Source organism: Anser brachyrhynchus (genome assembly GCF_964034855.1).
Source record: "Anser brachyrhynchus genome assembly, chromosome: 3".
NCBI classification, from domain to species: Eukaryota; Metazoa; Chordata; class Aves; order Anseriformes; family Anatidae; genus Anser; species Anser brachyrhynchus.
Window position 1 is genome coordinate 18,371,884 of NC_137696.1, and position 21,616 is coordinate 18,393,499.

The 21,616-nt window shown below is 44.1% G+C and overlaps 2 protein-coding genes across 3 annotated transcripts in view; one reads left to right on the forward strand and one right to left on the reverse strand.

The window, feature by feature from the left end:
• On the forward strand, window positions 1-13,265 carry APMAP (adipocyte plasma membrane associated protein). 2 transcript variants are annotated; one of them, XM_080584673.1, is made up of 10 exons: window positions 124-254; window positions 1,395-1,435; window positions 3,235-3,351; window positions 6,338-6,453; window positions 7,446-7,538; window positions 8,716-8,832; window positions 10,097-10,271; window positions 10,727-10,861; window positions 11,230-11,422; window positions 12,442-13,265. In XM_080584673.1, the coding sequence occupies exons 2-10, from the start codon at window positions 1,410-1,412 to the stop codon at window positions 12,649-12,651; spliced, it is 1,182 nt and encodes a 393-aa protein (XP_080440799.1). In that variant the 5' UTR covers window positions 124-254; window positions 1,395-1,409; the 3' UTR covers window positions 12,652-13,265. The 2 variants fall into 2 exon arrangements, with proteins under 2 accessions (XP_080440798.1, XP_080440799.1); XM_080584672.1 differs by lacking the exon at window positions 1,395-1,435 and having other exon boundaries at window positions 1-254.
• The window catches only part of CST7 (cystatin F), an 11,346-nt gene continuing 2,773 nt past the window's right edge, over window positions 13,044-21,616 (reverse strand). Inside the window, exons 2-4 of the mRNA XM_080584674.1 lie at window positions 21,032-21,204; window positions 20,597-20,713; window positions 13,044-20,145 (exon numbers count right to left, since the gene is read on the reverse strand). Of these exons, the coding sequence (XP_080440800.1) occupies window positions 20,068-20,145; window positions 20,597-20,713; window positions 21,032-21,204 (368 nt within the window). The 3' untranslated portion in view covers window positions 13,044-20,067. The remainder of the gene's footprint in view (window positions 20,146-20,596; window positions 20,714-21,031; window positions 21,205-21,616) is intronic.

A 21,616-nucleotide genomic window follows, 5' to 3' on the forward strand; every position in this document is an offset into this window, starting at 1 on the left:
TTGGGAGGGAGCCCGGGGCTTCGCCGGGAGGCTCCCGGAGACCCCGGGGTGGCGACCAGACAGCGGCCCCGGGGCGACCGAGAACGCAGGCGCCGGCTGGGCGGGCCCGGGGGCGGGCCGGGGCCGGGGCCGGGGCCGGGGCCGGGGCCGGGGCCGGGGAGGATGAATGCGGCCGAGGGGCTGCGGCAGCGCCGGCCGCTCCGCCCGCAGGTCATCACCGAGGACAGCCCGGCGCAGGAGGCCAAGGAGGGCAGGTGGGGCCGGGCGGGGACCGGGGAAAAATCCGGCCGAGAGCCGAGGCCCAGGTGCGCGGCCTCCGGGGGTTGAAGCGGCCGCCCCCAGCCCACCTGAGCCCAGGTCCCTCGGGGACCCGGCCCCTGGCTCCCCCGGGCTCCTCGGAGGGGCTTGGGCAGGGCTGGGTTTCCTGGCAAGTAATGGCTTAGGGGGTGCCTGCTTTTTGGCTTTTTTTTTTTTTCCTGGCTTTTTGGCTTTTTTTCACTTCCTCTCCGCTGGGCTGGTTTAAATGCAGTTTGCGTTCAGTTAGTGAAGCAATGCCGGTTACCCCACTGCGGCTCGTGCAGATGTTTGCGGGGGTGTTCAAGCACTGTGTAACTGGTTGGCTGGGGTTTGGGAACGGCTGCAGGAGGAGGCAGCGGTTTAAAGAGTAGCCTGCGAGCCTGTGCGTGTTTCAGGTGCAATACCCTTGTAAACACTTCGTTTGCTTTGTGGCGAGGTTCAAAGTTCCGCTCGTAGTTTTCTGCGTAGGAATTTTTATACAAAGTTGGCTTCGCTGTAACCTCGGGCAGTAGCTGCAATAAGAAAGCAGGGTTTGGGCCCCGCTGAGTGACCTGTGTGGTGACTAGCACTGCTTTGGCTCACCGTGTCTCCTCCTGTTTGAGCACCTCGCAGGTTCTCCTCTCTGCCCTTCGGGGCCGTCAGGGCGAGGGAGGCGCTTTTGGCTGTGCGGTGACCTGCACGCACAGACCCTGTTCCTGAAGGAAGCCACCAGCGTCAATCAGCAGGTCTTTCTGGCTTCACCCTCTCTTGCTGACTTTTCTCAAATCAGTTGTATTCCTAGGACTCCAGCGGCGATCCAGAGTATCCATCGCCCCAGCAGTTCCTCAAGAGGATGAGGCGGCCCAGGCTTGCTGGCTGTGGTGATCTCTGGTGCCTTCTTGCCAGCCTGCTGTCTGCAAGAGCTGGTGCAACAGCTTCTCCTCTTTGGTCCTCAGTGCCAGCTGACTTACTGTTATTATACCCGGAGCTCTGGGAAGTTGTATCCTTGAGATTTGTGGCTGGAGTCCATGCGAGTTTAATTTTCAGAGACAAAATTAGCTAAGGATCTCCGTTTTGTTTATCAGTGTTAGTAAACTAACTTTGGTGTTTCTTTTTAGGGACCAGTCCCTGACATGCAGTTGTCTGTGTTCTGTATTGGGTATGTTTTGTTTGTTTGCTTTTACAGTGATCCTGAGCATCTGACTTCTCAAGTGTTTGCTTTTGTTTGTTTGCTTTTCTTTAAATTCTTGTGGTTTCAGCAGGATCTAAAGTAGGTCTTGCAGTTTGCAGGCTTGGAGTGTGAGTTTGCATGTCACCTCATTCTTCCTGCCTCTTTCCTTTATTGTCAATTCCTTGCAAGTTTTAGTGAGGCTCAGAAATACGACCTTTACTTATATCATGCTTTCAGGAGCTTTAATTAAGTTGGCTTTAGCAGATGAGTTCCCATTCATCTTTATTAGCTTCCTGTTGCGTGAGCTGTTCTCAGCTGTCACAAAGACGCTTAGGTGACTGCTGACAGCACTTTTAATCTTACAGCATTGAGCCATCATGTTTTGAAGGACAGTGGACGGACAAGGCTGACAGCTGAAGTCTTTGTGTAAACCTGGGGGCTCCCTCATCTCTCTTCTACTCTCTCCTTTCCAAATCCAAAGGGAAAAAGACTGGAATGCTGCTTCGCCGAGACACGTAGTGTTAGAGCAGATAGCGCTGAAATCTGGTGGCTCGTTGCAAGGTCAGCCTGGCGCTAGGGAATTATGGAGGTGTCAGTCAGTGTGGATGAGAAAGCTTATTTGAAGCAGTTTTCATATCTGCTTGCGTCATCTTGGATGGAGACAGGCTGACTGCTGTAACGCTGCTGAAGTGCACAAAGGGGATGCTGCGCTCTTGAATGTGAGAAATAAAATTGATTTTTAAGCATGTCTGTGAGCAGGACCCAAGCAGGGTTTGCTGGTGGTGCATCCTTGGAGTGGTCACCTCATCACAGCCTAGGTCTGGGCCTAGCTCTGTCCTTTCTCTCCCAGCAGGTAACCCCAAAGGTTACCTTGAGGCTGATACCAGTGCTGCATGTACATGCCTTTAGCTCTCCAGCTGTGGTATTTGTGCTGTGGGCAGTAGTACCTGGTTTGTACCGCCTGGGTGATTGGCTGGTGAAGGACAGCACAGTGGAAATGGTCCAAGGATTAATGCAGAGCAATTGGGTACTGTTGGCCTTCATTTGTTTCATACTGCAAAGAGACTGGCTGGCTGTGCCAGTGAATATTTGAGAGTAGCTAAGTTTGTGGGAGCTGCTTTCCTAGTTCAAGGCTAGGATTTATTGACCGTGGCTTTGTGCAAATGCCTGATTGAGGCTTCTGAGCTTGATGAGAGCAAAATGTTTATTTCCTGTGAAAAAACATTTTTTTCTGTTTTGTTGTGTGTTAGCAAATGGAAGATGCTTAATTTCTTCTGCATGCTGGGGTCAAGTTTTGAACCAGTTTTTGCTAAGTCAGGGAAGGATTCATTTAATCTCCTCTAATCTTTGTTGTATTAGTTGCTTGAACTTTTCCATCTAAAACTTGTACCTAGCTAATTTCCATTATTTGAAAGATTCTGAAAGGTATAAGTTTAACTTTGTGCTGGGATAGAAACTGCTGTCAAAACTTTAATTCAAGTAAATAAAAATCACAGATTAGTGGTTTTCAGTCAGCTGTAACTTGTAGCCTGCATGAAACCTGTATGTGATACTACTCTCATACTATGCTGCTGTGCTGAGGCTGGATAAATGTCCCTTTCTCTTATATTAACCCAGTCAAAGTGGGCCTTTGATGGTATTTGAGATGGTGGTTGAGCAAAAGTATTTGCGCTTCTGTTTGTAAAGAAAACAGGCTGTTAAATATATATATACATATATATATATATTAATATTAGATCTTAAAACAGCTTAGCATGTTAATCTTATTTCTTGTCTGTTTTTGGCAGTACTTACAGCAGCAAGGTGTTCCGTGTTACCTTCTTGACTTTGGCTGCATCTCTAACTGTGCCCCTGCTTGGAGCAACTGTTCTGCTGGATTGTCCTATAGACCCCCAGCCCATAAGGTAGGTTGTTGCTTTGTTTTGAAGGAGATATACTACTTGTATGTGTTCTGCTTTTTTGGAACAAAGGAGTCCACAGAGTAAAGTGATTCTAACTGAATTAAGAAACTGGGGAGTGATTGCAGTATTATCCAGTGCTATGGCTTGCTTCACATACCCAGTCTGTTTCTGAGTCATCTCGTGTGGTTGCGTGGCAGTACTGATCGGAGAGTTACTGAATTACTTTGATTGTTAATCTAGAAAATGCTTTTCCTGCTGTCCAAGCTGTCAGCAGAGCTTGTTGTTACTTACATGTGCTCCTGTCTTCAGGGAGAAAAGAACTGCACTTTGACTAGGGACCAACCTGTACAGTTGTACCAGAGCTGTACCTGTTTCTGTCAAAGAAAGACTGTTCGTCTCAAGATGGAAACTGAAACTGAAACCTGACTGGGTTGATTCGGTGCTTTGTACCAGCTGAACCATACGATGATGTTATATTTAAATGCAGATCTCATAAAGCAAATGCTTCTGGGTGATTTCTGCCCTGAAACATCTGAATCAATGTCTGTGTCAAATGTGGAATGTAACATTGAGTAAGCTACACGAGAAGATGAAACTTGTGTTGAGAGAAGTTGCATGTGCAACACTGGCTGCTGGTGTAGTCAGGCTGTTTAGTGCTTCTGGCAGTTGAAGTATGTGAAAATGCTCAGTCGGCTAAATATTTATGATCAATGCGATAATTCCTTAATGAAAAGGAAAAACAACACTAAATATCTCTAGAGTTGAAAGAAACTGTTAATGTGCTCATAGTACTTATGAGTCTTGCCAATAAGCTATTAGCCATAAGCTGCCTGATTGCAAATCTTAATGAAATGCTTTCTGCTGTGGTTGGGTTTAACAAAGTATTCTCTGAAATACATTGCAACTAAACAATTTCGAAAGCCAACAGGATATGTCTATAAAACTTTTCTTATTACATTGTTCCCATCTAATTCTTGTCCAGGATAACAGTATTCTGCATGCTTACATATCTTGCTTGAGTCTATTTTACAGCTATTCTTCTTGTCCAAATCACTGGCTTGTATTGCTTCACGTTCTTAATTAGCTGTTTAGCTTCACTGCAAGGAGCAATTTTGGTCTGTACACCACAGGATAATTCTGTGTGATGTTTATGAAGTGCTTTGAAACAGCTGTAGTAGATGCTGTTTGAAGCAATCCCTTCAGTGAAAGAACACACAGAAATTCTGTTAACCAATGATGATGTTATTCCGGTAAGCCACTGGAAAAAATGAGGGATGGGGGCATGGGAAGCAGATGAGATCTGCAAAACTCCGTGTGAAATTTCTGCAACTCTGATTTATTCAGAGTTCTTTCTCTGTGAGTCTGTCTTAGATAATACCAATCCTGGGGAGGATTTTCTGCTTGAAAATGTAACTGTGCAAAGTTCCCAGCAAATGAGTTCCTTATCTAGAGCAGCTGTTATCTTCATCTGAAACATCTGATGCTTGGAAGAAGGCATGGAAAACCAATTTGTGATAGCATTGTGCAGGCAATTTTGCTGCAAATCTAGTGTGGACAGGAGCAAGTAATTCAATTGGCTTTGTTGTTGCAGTAAAATAGACTGAAAGGAAGGTTTGCTGTCTGTAACCAGACAGATAAAGTATGTGTTTTTCTCTCTTTTTGCATTATTTGTATTGTACGCCTGTTCTCTTCAATTGTCATAGCTTTTACAGTTTGCAGTTTCAGCTGACTTTTTCCCCCTAATTGCTGAAGTTCTACAAATGTCAGTTACGTTCACCGCGTGAACAGTATGGTTGCAGTGTAGCTTGTGCTGAAGATGTCTTGGATCCTGTGAACCTGGGCACGTTTTGGAGTCAAACTTTGTCTTTTAAAGTTTCTACAGGTGGAAGGCATTTGCTTGTGATCATATAGGGAGTTATTTACATTAAAAAATCAAAAATTCTTTCAAAGCTTGACCCTGGGAGCTTTAGCACGCTATTGTGAATGAGCACCTAATGAGCTTACCACCGTGGGCAAGTGTGCAGCGTTAGTAAAGACTTGAAATCCTTAACTCATGGAGGCTGTGGCAGTGTGTGTGTGTTTTTAAGAACCTAAAACACTGGAATATATTTGTGTTTATTAGCACAATTAGAGCTGGTTTTGGAGCACAGTGCTTTGTAGCCTGGTAAGTGAGTTGAAGCTGTGTATGCATCTTGCTCCTAGCTTTCTTCATATTTCCGTAGTTAATTAGAACTCTGTCTGACTTGAACCTGGCTATTTATGTGAATAAGGGTTTTCAAGACTTGACCTTATTCTATTATTTTTAGGTTTCAGTTCAATTCCCTTTGTGCACAACTTACTCCTTTGAGCTGATCTTTCTCTATGGGAATGCATTCAAGTTATGAACCAGAATACATCTTTCAATGTGGTATGAAAGCACGCATGTTGAGTGCCTAAAGTACTGGAACACTTTTTTCACTATTTATTCATTTTATTTGTTTTTATTGTGTATTGTAAAATGACAGGCTTTAAGTTCTAAAACTGTTTTGGTTAGGAACTTGCATCTATCTTTCTGGGAAAAATAATTTTATGTGATATATAAATAAATATGTATAAATAAAATAGTGTGGTACAAACAACTTATTCAGCTGAGTAAGAAAAGAGTAACTCTTTTGTGTTGTGGCAAAGCTGAAGCCTTCACCTGTGTGTAAAGAGGATGAACTGGGAATGTGTTATTGGACTTAAAGTAGTTTTCCAGACGTGTCTTAAGAATACATGGCTTCAACTTTTCTTTCCACATCAGCAGAACCAGAAAATTTTGATCCCTGATGAACAAGAGTTGTTTTTTTCAGCTCGCCAGCTGTATTTTCTCTTTTGAAATATGCTGTATGTGAAGCATAGGTCACGTTTGCAGGAGTTGGTAAACTAGGAAAAAAACGATCCAACTTGTTGCTCAAGTGTGTTTGCAGATTTGTGCAAAGGGTCACGAGGTCTGTTCTGTTTTTTGCAGTTTGAAGGAACCTCCCCTCCTGACGGGTGCTCTAGAGCCCAATAGCAAGTTACAGAAAGCTGAGCGTTTATGGGAGAATCAGCTGGTTGGACCCGAATCCATCGTCAGTATTGGTGGTAAGCACTGACAAAAGCTGCTCAGTAGGTGTATCTTTTATTTTCTTTTTGCTGTATCTTCTAATGAATTAGTAGAATATTTGTATATGTATTTTCCCCAGCAAGAAAGCTCTCTGAAGTTCCTTCCTCAGGTTACAGTTTTGTTACCTAGTTTTGTCAGTCTCATCAGAAACTGCTTAGGAAACCTTCTTGCTTGTGACAACTGAGCTGTAAGTGAAATGAACAACCTGACTGGGAGTAAATTTTGTATGAATAAAAGTTGAAGTCTTATTCCCTTTGAGAAATATAATTAGCAAAACTTAAATTAGAGATGGAAAAGCCCAATACAATAGTCACTTGCCACTTAATCTGGATGTGTGGAAAAGTTTGCATGCTGTCTGTATTCAGTGCATCTGTCTCATGGCTTGGCATGAATACAGTAATTTAGCAGTGCTTTTGGTTTGGGTGGATGTTAGGTTGCTATGTTTTTTGTAATTCTTCTTCGGGACAGATGCAATGTGGGCATGGGCAGTTTAAACCCCTTCAGTAGTTCTCAGCAGCCTGTGGGAACTGTGTCAGAATTAGAAGTTTTGTCTAGTCAGCCTCTCCTTGAAAAGAAATAAGATGGAAGCAGTACCTGATTATGTTTTGTGGTGATGTAGAAATCTGCTAGCAGGGATCAGTTCGATGACTAGGACTAGTCATTAAGTGGTTATGATGGTTTTTAGCTGAGGAGTGGGGCCATTTATGGGTGAAAATCTTTATATCCATCTGCTAACTCCTAAGGCTTGAATCCTTCCTCTTCTTTTTGAGTAGGAAGAAATCTAACCAAGTGCTTTTATTTGCTTTCATCATTTTCCCCTTTCCCTATTTACTCTTGTTCCCTGACTGAAGAGGAAAACTTTACAGTATCTTAAACGTGATTTCTACTTTGTGCTAATATTTCTGTCCATAGAAGGATGTTTGCCACTGTGGATTTGTGATCAAGTTAATCACACAGGTTGTTTTTACAGATGTGCTATTTACTGGGACAGCTGATGGGAAGATTCTTAAAATTGAAGATGGAGTTATACAAACAATAGCCAGAATTGGCCATGGTCCTTGTGGTAAGTGACAGCTCCTGTGACAATATCTGAGAATCAGGATCAGGACTTGTGTTGATTAACTTGTTGTTCTGTCTGGATTGCTCATGCAAGTGCATGTCGTCTTCTGTAGAGATTTTTTTTGTGTCATGGCTAAAAGGCCTGAACTCTAATAAGACTGTGGCATGGATGACCTGTCAGTAGAATATCCTGCATCTTAACACCAGGAAGAAGATGAGGTTGCAGTGCATCACAGATAACATTCCTGTCCCTGTTAGTCCATCCAGAAATAGCACGTATCCCAAACAAGAAAAAAATGGGCTGCAACCTGGCCTAACATTTATGGGACCTGAAGTCAGCAAGATTCTGAGGTGAAGGGCCACCCAAATAAACTGAGGACTCCTAGACAAGTGTGAGTGAGTGAACTCTGAGATAATGAGAGTGGATAAAATCAACTTATCTGGAGATTTTGTAATAAATGTCACCTTCATTCTCTAGAATTTTGCCTTGCATTTTATTGTACCAATTTCCCTTCTTCTGTTTGTAAGCACAGGGTGGGGGCTGTGTCTGCAGTTACTTCTTGTTGAATTCCACACCTTTCTCCAAACCACTTACTTGCTTCACTTAATGAGTTTTCTGCACGTGAGTGAGAACAGCTGGTAGCGGCTTCTTTATTAGTGTTTATTAATAACTTGAGTGTCTGCAGCCCTATGCTGGTCACTGGTTAGGCAGAAGCTGTGGTGGAATTGTTGCTGTCCTTCTGTGGCTCTCATCAACATACTTAGCATTTTAGGTATTTTATGTGGCTGTTCACAAGATAAGGCTCTGGATGGATCTGGAAGCACCATTTTGGCTGCCCAACAAGTAGGAAGGCCTGTTGACAGCCTTGGGGCCAAAAGAAACCAAAGTCTGCTGCCAGCTGTTACAGAGCTGGACTTTGAGCTTCTGGGGCCCCAAGCAATGCTTGGGGCAGCTGTTAGCTGCTTAGTAGGCTGAGAAATGATAGGATTATCTCTAGACTGATCAAAACATGGGAATATCTGTTTCACTCGCACCTAGGCAAGTAAGAATCATTTCTTTAATGAATATATGTATGGTACAGGCCACGGTCTTGTTAACCTATAGTTGAACCTAATGTAGATAGCCTGAATGCCTTGTATTTGTTTGTGTTTGGAAAACCATTTAAAAATTGTTTCCTAAGGAACCCGTGAAGATGAGCCAACTTGTGGACGACCACTTGGCATCAGAGTGGGACCAAATAACACCCTTTTTGTGGCAGATGCTTATTATGGGCTCTATGAAATTAATCCTGGCACAGGTATGACTTTTCTGCTCAGCAGTTCTCTTTCACTGACAAATCTGGTCTTCATTTGGAGTTTTACCAGACACTAGGCTTAACAGCAGCTGACTTTTCTTTAGAGTGGTTTGGAGCTGTCTGTGTGAAACATGCCATGCAAGAACATGACATTTATTTTCCTGTAGCAATCAGTTTCTCTCAGTATCTGTCTAGACCAGTGTTACCAGTTGCTTATCTTCTGGTGATCTGTGCTTTTGACTGTCAACATGGGTACCTCAGGATTCATAACCTCTGTGCAGTTGCTTTAGTTTTCTTAAACGTAAAAAAATAATCTGCTGTTACATAAGGTATTTGCCATGTTTGGTGTACTCATTTCTGCCTTAATCTTACTCTGTGTTAGTGAAAAGCTCTTCTCTGTAACCCCAATCTGCAGGTGGTGAAGAAAGATGTAGTTTGTGTGGCTGAAGATCAAGCTGCTTGCTCCTGCTGAGAAAGGCACTACTGCTTTGTGCCCTTCATTGCATGTCCCTGAGCCAGGTCTCTGTTTCAGGAGCTGTGTTATCAAAAAACTATGGTTTGCTTTCTCACAGGGTTGACTTTTTTTGACAGTTTACATCTCCACCTTGGCTCTGGGTGGGGAGGGGGAGGCTTTCCAAATGCCAAGTCAGATGCATTGGAAGGGCTTAGACTGGGGGGCTTTGGGAGAGCATAATCAAGGTCTCACCTTCAGATGGTAGACAGCTACCATATTAGCTCTGTCATGTCAAAAACAAACAAACAAAAAAACAAACACCCATGCCCAAAGATGACTCTAATAGATTTTGGTCAATTTTTAGAGGTTTGATCATCATAATTTATCTGGTGATGTGCCAACTGTGGCAGAGCAGTTTAATGAACTTGCTAATGTTTTAGTGTATAAAAAGTACTCCTCTTTGTTCCTGTAGATTGATGGGAAAAGAGAGAGAGTAGTGATTGGCTTGCCTGAATTCTTTTACAAGTCTGGGACCTGAATTTGCATTTGGTTTAACATGAGCTTCACAAACACGAGAAGTCTGGCGCATATCAACAGGAAACATCTGCTGTTTCAGCTTTTCTGAGTAGTATTTTCTACTTGTCATTTACATTGTGTTGAGTTGTTCCATTACAACACAAAACCTTCTTACTGAACAGGGGCAAGAATGGAAAAAAAATGTGCTATGCTTGCTAAATTTCTATTAATATTTAACTCATTTCCAAGGTAGGACATATAAAAACTGGTCTTACATGTCTGGTTTTTTTTAACCAGGTGAAACAAAAATGCTTGTGTCAACCAAAACGCCGATTGAAGGTCAGAAGCTGTCATTTGTGAATGACCTCACAGTGACCCGGGATGGCAGGAAAATCTACTTCACCGACTCCAGTAGCAAATGGCAGAGACGGGACTACTTATTCTTGATTATGGAAGGCACAGATGATGGGCGGCAAGTATCCCTTCCCTGTGGCCTTTAACTTAATTTAAGCTCACCAGTAGGAATGGGCTTGGCTGCTTCCTTGGTCTCCAAGTTTTTATTTCTATGAACTACTTGTGCAAGCACTGCACTGCCCAGGAGAGGGCTGAAGAATCTGTGGATGGTGCTGATGAGACCTGCAGCAAAGTAAATTGAGATTCCTTTCCTTCCTTTTAGAGGACTGGAATGGAACATCACTTTTAAAAGGGAAGGTGTTAGCATTATGTTCTACCTATTTCTTTTGTGAATAGGCTACTTGTCATTGACATTAATGTTTCTTCTGTGTTCATAAGCAAGCGTTTCCTGACTATTCTTCCTCTTTAACGTATGTGAAGCGCATGCGAGCGGGAGCTAAAATATGTGGGGAACGAAAGCAAGATGAGTAAATATATTTTCACTCACAAACATGTATAATGCTTTCTTTTTAGCCTCCTTGAATATGACACAGTAACAAAAGAAGTGAAAGTCTTAATGGTGGGACTGAGGTTTCCCAACGGAGTCCAGCTCTCTCCTGCAGAAGACTTTGTCCTGGTGCAGGAGACAACCATGGCTAGAATCAGGAGGTGAGTGGGACTTCATTGTAACTATTGATACTCTCTATTTAAAGATAAAATGACTGAGCTGAATGACCCCAAAACCTCCTACACTCTGTCCATGGCTAGTTATCAATGGCAAAGAAGACTTTCCTCAATACTTTTTTTTTTTTTTTTTTACTTACACTGGAAACACTGCACTGCATAATCCTGGGCTCCTTGAGCACAGTGGAGTAAGCTGACTTTTTTCTGAGGGAGAACATGTCTGTGTTTTATTTCCCTGTGCTAAACTAAGGAAACGTTAAAGTTATTTTTAAGTGAATTCCTTTTTAGACTTGTATTTATTAATTCGACTGCTTGAGTTAAGATTTCCTAATCTTAGTATTTATAACTTTCAGATATTATGTGTCTGGGTTGATGAAAGGTGGAGCAGATATGTTTGTTGAGAACATGCCTGGTCTTCCAGATAATATCAGATTAAGCAGCTCTGGAGGATATTGGGTAGCTATGCCAGCTGTCCGTCCCAATCCTGGATTTTCTGTGTTCGATTTTTTGTCTGAAAAACCATGGATTAAAAGGATGATATTTAAGGTAAGAAAAAAAAATCACTTTTAGTATAGGCATGGAAGTGATAAATACTTGTTTGTCTTGATTCTTCCTCCTCTTAGGAAGATTTTAAATATATATATTAGTGTTGTGATTTAAACTGTTGTGGTTGTCTCCAGGTAGAGCAGTCTGTAAACTAACATTTACCTCTCTGAGTAGGAGGTACACATCTCTAAGTTGCCATCCACCTTGATCTCAGAAGAGAAAGGGGGATTCTCTGCCCTAGTCATGCAGCAAAACAGGATCTGTATTTGGATATATAAAGACTCCACCTTTATACCTGAAGTGTCTAAGCTACTTATTGCCAGGTGTTTGGAGAGCATTTGGGAAATCTCGTCTGTTCTAATGACTGCCCTAGGCATCCTAGAAGACAGTGTGTGTTACATATGCTGCTAGGTGACACTTTGTTCTGACTCAATGTGCCTGTTATATCACAAAACCATTTGAGATAAGGAATAGCAAAAATAATGTATTCTGTGAAGGACATCTGACGCTAAAGAAATGGAATGGTTCTCTTTACACAATACAAAGACTTGAAAATACTTCTCAAAAAAAAAAACAAACCACAAACCACCAAATCAACAGGCAGCACTTGGCTCAAATGGCACTTCCATCCAAAATGAATTCTTATCTGTGCTGTGCTGTCTCTGTAAAACCTGCTGTTTTTTCCTGGTGCAGTGCACGATCCTTAACAGAGTAATGCTACAGGGAGCAGTGCATGATGTCAGCTGCACCAGAACAAGCTGCTGCTTCCTGTGAGGACATTCAGTCAGCCTAGTATCAGTGTACATTTCTGCTGGTTATTCCTTTAAAGTTGACTTATTTTTCTCCTCAGATGTTAATGTGTTAAGCCTGCGTAATAGAGTTTACTCAAAATGGGTGCTTTTGTTCTTAGCTGCTTTCTTGAAGGGGTGTGGGATGGTCTTTAACTGTGTAGGTGTCTGACTTCTAATTATGTACAACAAAATCTTCTGTTAACTTTCTTTTTTTTCTTTTCTTTATAGTTGCTGAGTCAGGAAACTGTGGCCAAGTTTTTGCCCAAGCATAGCCTTGTTGTTGAACTTAGTGAGACAGGGTCCTACAAAAGAAGCTTTCACGATCCTACTGGAATGACAGCAGCTTATGTTAGCGATGTACATGAACACGACGGATATCTCTACCTGGGCTCCTTCCAGTCTCCATTTATTTGCAGGCTTAATCTTCAGCACGTTTAACCGTCCATATATGATAAAGTGCCACTGCCCTGTAATGCTCTAGAGGTACGAAGGAAGCATGTGTTTTAAACAGTGTGACCAAGGAGGAAAAATGAAGACAGGCTGTTAGTGTGTGCAGTAGCACTGTTCTGCTGCTGTAGGAAAATGTACGGCTTGCTGTATCTGTCCTCTTCATGGTTTGACTGCTCTTGCTTTGGAGTTGGCATGCATATTAATGTACGGTGGGGGCATCTTCGTATGGTTATATGCTCACATAAAATTGATTGCTTTTACAAACCCAACCCTGTTTGGAGTTTTCTTAAAAAGACATCATCTGTCGCCCTTAATGCAACTTCCTTATGCTGGAAGGATTTATGATGTATGGAATTTAATCGTGTATGATTTGGGTTGAAGAGGGGGTCTTGCATGTGTTTGTTTTAAAGCCAACTGTTCAGGATTGATTACGGTGCATGTTCTAATGTCATCCCATGGTGCTGTGGTAGAGACAGCAACATCCAGAACGTGCCTAGAAATGTAGTTATACCATTCAGGTTTCTTCAGTTCCAGCCTGTGTAATCAACATCAGAAATTGCAGTAAACAGTTAATCAACATGAAGATTCTAATTTGATCATTATCTGTGGATTCCTGTGTTTTTTGTTTTTTTTTTATAGCATTGTAATTGGGTGATGAATGAAAGTTGCGTTTTCAATGTTATTAAAGACTAGTTCCAGTGGGTTTAAAGTGGGTCACTTAGAGTATTACCTCCATGTTTATCAGGTCCGGTAAGTGTCCTGTTCATCATGTAGGTGGCCATTTCTGAGGGGCATGGGAGGGAAGGGAATCCTCTTCAGCATGCTTTTTATGGAGAAGAGGGGAAGGTTTTGGTGAAGGTCCTTATCTGAGGGTGGATATGGACTGAAATGTCCCCTGCAAAATCTAATAATAGTGGGTGAGGAAGGCTTTGGAGGAAAATCTTGAAATGAGGTGGTAGCTCATGGATGCTTCCTGGCATTTCCAGAGGATATTATGTACTTCCTGCATTGACAGATAGTCTGGTGAATCCAAGAAATTATTTTCTTACAAGCACTGCAAAGGAAATGCTGTTCAGTTTACACTTTCATTAATATTTTTTTCCCCACCTTATATAGGAACTTAATGGTGTTACTTTAGCAGCTGTGTGATTTTAGTGCATTGATTCCTGTTCCGGGACTGAAGATTACTGCTTGTTCTCTTTCTGCCACTGGGTGATAGTCAAACATAGACCAACTCTGTTGCTCCGTTTTCTCACCTTTGAAAAGGAAATAACCAAGATTTGCTTGATGTATAAAGAAAAGCACCAGAGAAAGGGAAGACGATGTTTAACGTGTCATCTGCTTTCACTGGCTTCCATTCACATATCCCTCCCGTAACAGAGACAGGCACAGGAGGTGATTGCTTTCTGTCAGAGCTCTGTCACTTCGTGCTGTGTTACTACAGACTGCAGCAGCCCTGTGGCAGGTAGCAAATGGGTGCTGGATCAGGGTGACTTGCTCCCATACGGGCTAGGGGCTGGTCACGCTCACCAGCCCTTTTGCTTATTCCAGTGGCTACTGGATTTGGGAGGAAGCTCAGTAAGAGGAAAAAGAAGCCTGGCAGATGAGCTGCTGCAGGCTCTGGCCTTTGGTCCGGCTGAGCCCTTTCTTAATTACTTGTGGAAAGAGAATTGAGTGATTCTGTGGCAAGTGAAAGGCTGAGAAGCGTGACCTGCCTGATGGACTCGTGCTATGGGAACGCTGAAGAAGGGCTGTGAATGGGACACTCTTGCAACATCTCTTCCTGGAAAAAAGGCAGGCTGTTTAAGGAGCAGCTGGCTAGCGTTGTTCTGCCAGCCCTTGTAGCTATTTTTCTGTCTCATGGGACATGAGGATTGAACTTGGTGAGAGCTTTTAAATCAGGGGTGCAAGAGCAAGGTCGCTGCGGGGCTTGTTTCAGGTTAGTGCTTTGGTGGCCTTGAGGCAAGCATGGCTTTATCTGTTTTTGCAAAGTTAGCTCTAGTGCTTGCAAAAGTATCTAACTGAATAACTTGTGCTGTCTTTTGTAGGGAAATGGACCTTGGTTGTTTAGACATGCCACACATAATAGCTTTTGTGCAACCGATTCCCTTTTAAGATTGCCTTGAGCACTTGGGATCCGTGTTGGCCACTGCATCTCAGGGAAGTTCAGTTCCTTCCTCTCCTTGCTGGTTGGTGGTACAGGTTTTTTGCTGGCTGGACCTCTCCAGCTGGGCAGAGTGGGCCTCCAGCCACTGCTGCTTTAGAAATAACTGCAGGTGGATGAAAGGCAGGCCCTGCACTGACCTGTGGGCAGGAGGTGAGCTCTGGCAGTGGGCTTCAGAGGCAAGCAGGAATTCATCCCCATAGAAGTCTTTGTAGTGTCTGTTGTTTTGCCCTGCCTCTTGTTGTGTCCCCCTGGCAACAGAAATTGCTGGTTTTGTCTGTGCTTGGTTGGAAAGTAGCTGAAGAGCTGCAGTCCAAATGAGTTTGTCTAGAAGTTTAGCCTTTGGACAGAAGGTATGAGTGGAGCTCTCCTCAATTTAATTTTTCAGATTGCATAAAACCTGTCTGCCCAGCTCCTGTAAATAGGGAAAGTTCATGGGGTACAAGTCTGGTCTGCTGTTCCCTTTGTACAAAAGCAGAAATACCATTCAAGTTTGTAAAGCAGTGAATGTAAAGCGGTGATAGGCTGCACAACTGAGCAACAAACTACGTGGTGGCGTGCCATTTAGACAGGCTGATGGTATTTTGTTTGTCACAAGAAGTTTAAAGCCTCAGCTAAAATGAAATGTTATGGACGTAAATATGAGTTAACCTTTTCTTCAGAGAGGTGATGTGGCTGTCTCCTGTGTTTTGATAATGAACTAAAACTTTTCTGCAAGGTATTTCAGCACTGTGCTTGGCCCTGGGAGTTCGAGCTCAATCTGAAGCGTGGCACGTAAGGCACCGTGTCTAGGAAAGAGCTGGTATGCTTGACTCTTCCTGATAAGAGAGGTTCCTGGCCCAAGACTGCCAGTGCTTCCATGGCCACTAAAATTGAAAGGAGGCCACTTATTGAGGATGGCTGCAGTATCAGCAGGCACCTGGGTGGAATTGCAGTACCAGCTAGAGGTGTCACTGTGCTTCTAAAGGATCTTCTGGTGTGTATCTGAACGCAGGGGCTGCATAGCTCCAGTCCAAAGAGACCCAAAGTCTGCAGAGGCTCAAAGGAGTGCCTTTCCTGAGCTCAGGTGGCGTTGGCTCCCGTTCCTGGTGCTGTGTGCTGGCAGTCCATCCTGGGTAAGCAGAAGGGGGATGGTCTGTAGCTGCAGAGCTCAGGTGAAACAGGTTGGTTGGCACACAGCTCTTTCATTGCCTCACCATGAATGGTTCTTAAGAACAGCGTTTTCGTGGAAGCTCAGATGCTTGTAATTGCTGCTAGTTCCTCAAATGCGACCGTCCCAGAGTAATGCAAAAGCATTAACATGCCTGTGTAACAAACTGGCATGAACTCCTTTTGGTGCTAATGAGAAGCCTGCTTTTACAGGCTCATTCCGCTTCCACTGATGTGTGAGTCAGTGGCATGTTATGGTTCCGGGTGGCTCCTGACACATCTGCCGTGAGCAACAGGGAAAGCTGGAAGTGAGGCTTGGAAAAAAGACAGCTCTGCCTTCTCTTGCTTCATGATGCCAGTGCAGGAATATGACACCTTTGCAGCTCCAGGGCTGGCACTTCTCTAGAAGCGGGAGCATTTGCAGCAGTGTTCAAAGATCTTGTCAGGACAAGATTGTTTTGGGTGTCAGGAGAAAGGCTCTGTGGTTTCCTAAGAAGGGCAGAAACCCTCTCTGCACAACTCCGAGAGGGTTCTGAGGTTACTCTCTGTGTTTTACCCAAGCTTCTCCAAAACTTTGGGATATAGAACTGAAAAACGGTGCCCGGTCTCCTGAAAGATGTGTATTTTAAAGATACGTTTTGTATCACCGTGTTTTTGCTTTGTTGGCGGAACGGATGTTTCTGCAGGGCAAAAATGTCAGGAAATTTTGCTGAAGCTATTTAAGATGTTATTCCCCAGCTAACTGCCCTGTCCCTGTTCTGGAGCAAGCATACAGTAGAGCTGCTGGGAGATGGTGCATGTATACATAATACCCATGACGCTTCTGCAGAGGTTGGTATTTCAGTGCAAACAGCTGATAAAATTGATTGGAAGGCCATGGCCCAAATCCGCTTCCTTTAAAGCTGAGTCTGCTTTGCAGCAGTGGCCTTTGCAGGTGGGATGGTGTCTCCTAAACTTCTGGGTCTGTCTGGACAGTGGTCACAACAGAGATCTTGTGATGCTGACACGTGGACTTTCTCATCTAGTTTGCTTAGAAAAAAGCTGGTGCTAGAAAAGAATAACCACGCAGGACTGACTGTAGCTCATTTTGCTTCTTCATTTGAGGTACGGACTGAAAAATTTAGCAGTAAGTTGTCATAGTGACCTAAATGCAAGTGGTTTCCTCCCAGCCAGCAGAAAGTCATGTCTCCATATAGAGGCACTGCTAGTTAAACCTCGTCTTGGTTCTGTGTAACTCCATGCATGACACCCCAGCTGCCGACAGGTTCTGGGTATACCTGATTTCACAACTTGACAGACAAGTGATATATAAAGGCCTGCCGTGTCCAAAATGTGGAGCTGCTGATGTGAAGAGACTGCGAAGTGGTATGTCAGCCAGAGTTCATTTATTTTGGTAGCTGGCAGGCTGTTTGCTATGTAATCAATAAGTAGGAGTGTGGGGGGAAACAGCTGCATAGCAAAGCTTTTGAACAAAAATGGGGGAGTTTAGACTGACCCGCTCAGATCACAGTGCAGATCACTAGGCACTGCGAAGCTCCAGAGAAACGTAGGCTGGCTTGGTTTGGGTGCACAAAGGGCTCCTCAGCCTGCAGCACATCCCTCCCTGTGGCAGAGCTGTTAGGGAACACCAGTCCAGAAGAGGCTAAGCATCCTCACAAGGAGACGAGCTCAGAAAATTTGTGACGCGCCAAGCACTTGTGCTTCCAGCATGCTGGGAGCACTGTCTGAAACCAAAGGAAACTGCTCCTTCAGCTTGCTTGTAATGCTCCTATATGAACAGATTCCTCTGAACTACCAGCTTTGGTTTTCCCAGGAGCTCTTAGTGCTGCTGCTGGGATTGTTCCTTTTTCTCTGGCATCTGGGGCTGGCAGGAACAACTCTTCCTTCTCTCCTTAGGCTCTACATTTTTATTGGATGTATTTATTTTTATGTAATTGTCTTTGTTGGCAGGAATAGATGTCAGAGCCTCTGCAAAGGTATGAACTCTCAGTATTAACTGATAAACAGTTAACCTTGGTGTAAATTCTAGCAAAACTGCATCTTGGGCAGAGACTTCAACTTGACTGCTGGATGTCATTGTGACTCAGCGGTGCTTAGCACTGACCTAAAAGAACTGCAGCTGGTAGTGTCCGCCTGATGGGAGACTGTGTAATTGCTGAATTCCTTCCCTAGCGAGGTGCTTGAGGTGCTTGGAGGTGGACTAAGAGCTCAGCTGACTTTAGCCCTGCTCCTTCCTTTGGTCATGTTAACTGTTATCTACCTGGAGATGACATATGCCGCTATTCCAGCGTGCCTTGCTTATTGTAATGTTACAGTAAACACTTAGGCTTATATTTACAGCAGCAGCAGATCTGTATTTCTCAGAAGGTGCTTGCCTGCTTTCCTGCTGACTGGGTTGCAAAGAACTCATCTGTGCTGTAGGAAGTGCTGCCAATAGTTTTGTGTAAAACATGTAGCTCTCTTTGCTTCCAAGCTAGCCTGTTTGGGTAGAAATGTCTGAACAATCTTGCTGCATTTTCCTCAGGACAGCAGCACGGGCATGTTGTGTTTGTCAACCTGCCTGATGCCAGATGCGTCTGGCTTTAACTCTTGTTTTTTAACAAATGGGGAATTGACTCTGAGTCGACTGTCAAGTGATCTGCCTGCAAAGGCTTGCTGTGGCACTACTACTGTGAGCAGAGCAGCCTCAGCTGTGCTGTGAACAGCCCGTCTGGCTTCAGGGTCCTTGGACCTTGGCCTGGAGCCCATCAGGGGCTGTTCTTGACCAAATGATCGTTAAAAAGGCTGAAAGTGGGGGTGCCCCTGCTAATAGGAGGTGCAATAGAGCTGCAGAAAAGCAACAGCCGTGAGAAGCAAGGGTGTATTTGTGGAAAGAAAGGGATGTTTATAGCTTAGGTCAGGGCCCTGCTCATTTATAAATGTATGAATGAATGTAGGCCAAGGCTTTGTTGCTGTTCTAAGGTAGCAGTTACCCAAATCCTTCCAAATTTCTCCTCAGAAAGAGCAGTCAGGCATTGAACGGGTTGCCCAGGGAGGTGGTGGAGTCACCGTCCCTGGGGGTGTTCAAGGAAAGGCTGGACATGGTGCTCGGGGACATGGTTTAGTGGGTGACATTGGTGGTAGGGGGATGGTTGGACCAGATAATCTTGGAAGGCTTTTCTAGCCTTAATGATTCTGTGATCCTATGAAATAAGGGCCTTAGTCCTGTGTGAGCAATAATCTGCATGAAGAGTGAAAGCTTAAAGAGAGGAAGGTGCCCACATAGGCAAACCTATCATTCTGCTAAAATTCAATATAAGCTGTAGACAAACAGAAATTAAATACTGAATATTAACGTGAATGAAACTACGTTGTTTAACCTCAGCAAAAATATGCTTTGGAAATGATTGTGTTTATTTGTCTTAGCATTTGCAACGATGCCCTTTCGTAGCAGATTAGCTTTTGATTAATGTAGAGACAGTACTTAGGCTGTACCGTTTTTGAGCTGTGGGTGTGTCTTAGGACAGCCTCATCCATATTCTTGACTTGAGGAAAGAACAGCTCTACCTCATGCATTCCTGATAGGTATATCTAAACTGGTCTCTGGCTCTGGAGACCCTTCAACGCTTGTGTGTGTGTATCCCCAGGCATACTGTCCTATTGTAGAGATTTCCACAGTGTCAAAGTTCTGTGTGCTGTGGTTGAGGCATGTTTGTATCATAGCTGCATGAAGACTCATCATACAACAACGCAAGTCCAACAGAGCATCCTGGGTCTGTTCACACTGCTTGGAAATCTCAGTCAAAGAGGGTGAAATGCTCTCTAGTGAATGAATGACAACATGTTCTCATCTGTGGTTTAGTTTCAGAAAAAGAGATACACAACTGGATAGCAATAAATTTGGTCAAGGCAAGTCTTTTCTTCATTACTCAGATTTTGAGCATCTTCCTCAGGGACAGGTAGAAACAACCAACCGTGTGCTTTGAGAGAAAAGTTCTGTGTTGGTTCTGTACAGCTGTTCCCCACTTCAGTTTTGGCCTCAGAAGTCCAGACAAGGAAAAACTCACGATGGTAGATCCCCTGCAAATCACATTCTCATGGGAAAAGGTGGGTCAATGGCAGAGAGCAACAGGGACGTGTGCTTTCTGTAACCAAGGCACTATCCAGACCTCAAAATAGCATTTCAGCATCTGCAGATAAAAGAGAAATGGGTGACAAAGTTCAGCTGGCTGCTGCTTGCTCTCAGCATTGTGGGCTATGTTGGGGCAGGAGAGAAGAGCATCTTTTAGTGTTCCCCATCGTGGAAAAAGTGCTGTTTGCCAAATAACCATATCTTACTGGGAAAAGCCCTGGAAAGATTTTCTCCTACCAGGAAATCTCTGTATTTAGCAGGTTCTGCTATCCAGGAATCCAGGCTAAACGGCCGTGTCTGCTTCAACTCCTTTCAGACCAGAGCTGGCCCTGGACGCAGGAGGTACTGTGCTGCTTATACGGATAAACCTGCCTCACTAGCTGGCTCCACACAGGGAAAGCTTGTACCTCTGTGGGGACATGGCAGAGCTGGTGTGAAGTGACTACACAGTGAGAGCTGACCAGAGATCACCCCAGTTACTGGGTACCCCCATGGAAGTGGCTACCTACCTGTTGCAATTTTTTCTTCCTCTGGAAGTGACAGCTGTCCAGGCTGGAGTGCTCCCTCTTCTCACACACCGTGCGGCCGATTTCCACGTGGAGCATGTATTTCAGCCCTCTGACAATCTAGAGAAAGCAGTTTCCTCCTTTAAAGTAAGGCAGGGGAAAGGGATGCTGAAAGAAGCTATTGGCGAGGGATCAAGTGCTACCTCTGTGAATTGTGTGTGGCGGTGTGGGTGGAAGTGTTTTATGTTAAATTACATAACATAAATGGTGGAAACACCTCCCGTGGAGTAGTTAAATGGGATAGAGGGACATGTGCTGTTTATCTTTGGGCATGCATAGCAGCCCTGAGGAGGATCTAGCACTCCTATGTCCTGGGTGCTCTGTAGCAGGGTCAGCTGGTGAGTGGTTTGGAGGACCACCAGAAGTGTGTCTTCTTACCTGCACCATGGCTTTGTTTATTTGCCATTCTTTAAACAGAAAGAGGTCGTTGGAACTGTTGTTGTATTGGTAAACCCCAAAACGAGCTGCCTTGCGAACGCCAGGATTGTCAGTGTCCATAGGCACAGGGAAGCCAGGTTTCGTGGTTGAATGAGGTGGTGGTAGGTAGGTACCTGGAACAACACAAAACATGATCATGAAACATACGGAGTGGCTAAAACCATGGGAGGTTGGGGTTTGTTCAGCCATGAGCACATCTTCCCACACAGCCTTTATTACTCTGTGTTCTTAGGTGTGCAGCTATTTTCCCTGCATCTCCAGTTGTCCTTTCAATAATTCAGAAGAATCCCGAAGCTCACACTTGATGCCCATACCTTGCCCCCTTCACCCTTGCCTCCACCCCCCTTTCCTGAAACACAAGAGGAAGAAATCCCGAGCCTGCACAAGTTCTCGTGCTGCTGTTGATGCCGAGGTCTGCCAGTCGAGGAGGTGACCCTTAGGGTTGTGTGTGGGCAGCAAGCCTGCATTCACACATGCATGTGAACTTGAACCCAAAGTTTGTACTCATTTTCTGCAAAAGCAAAG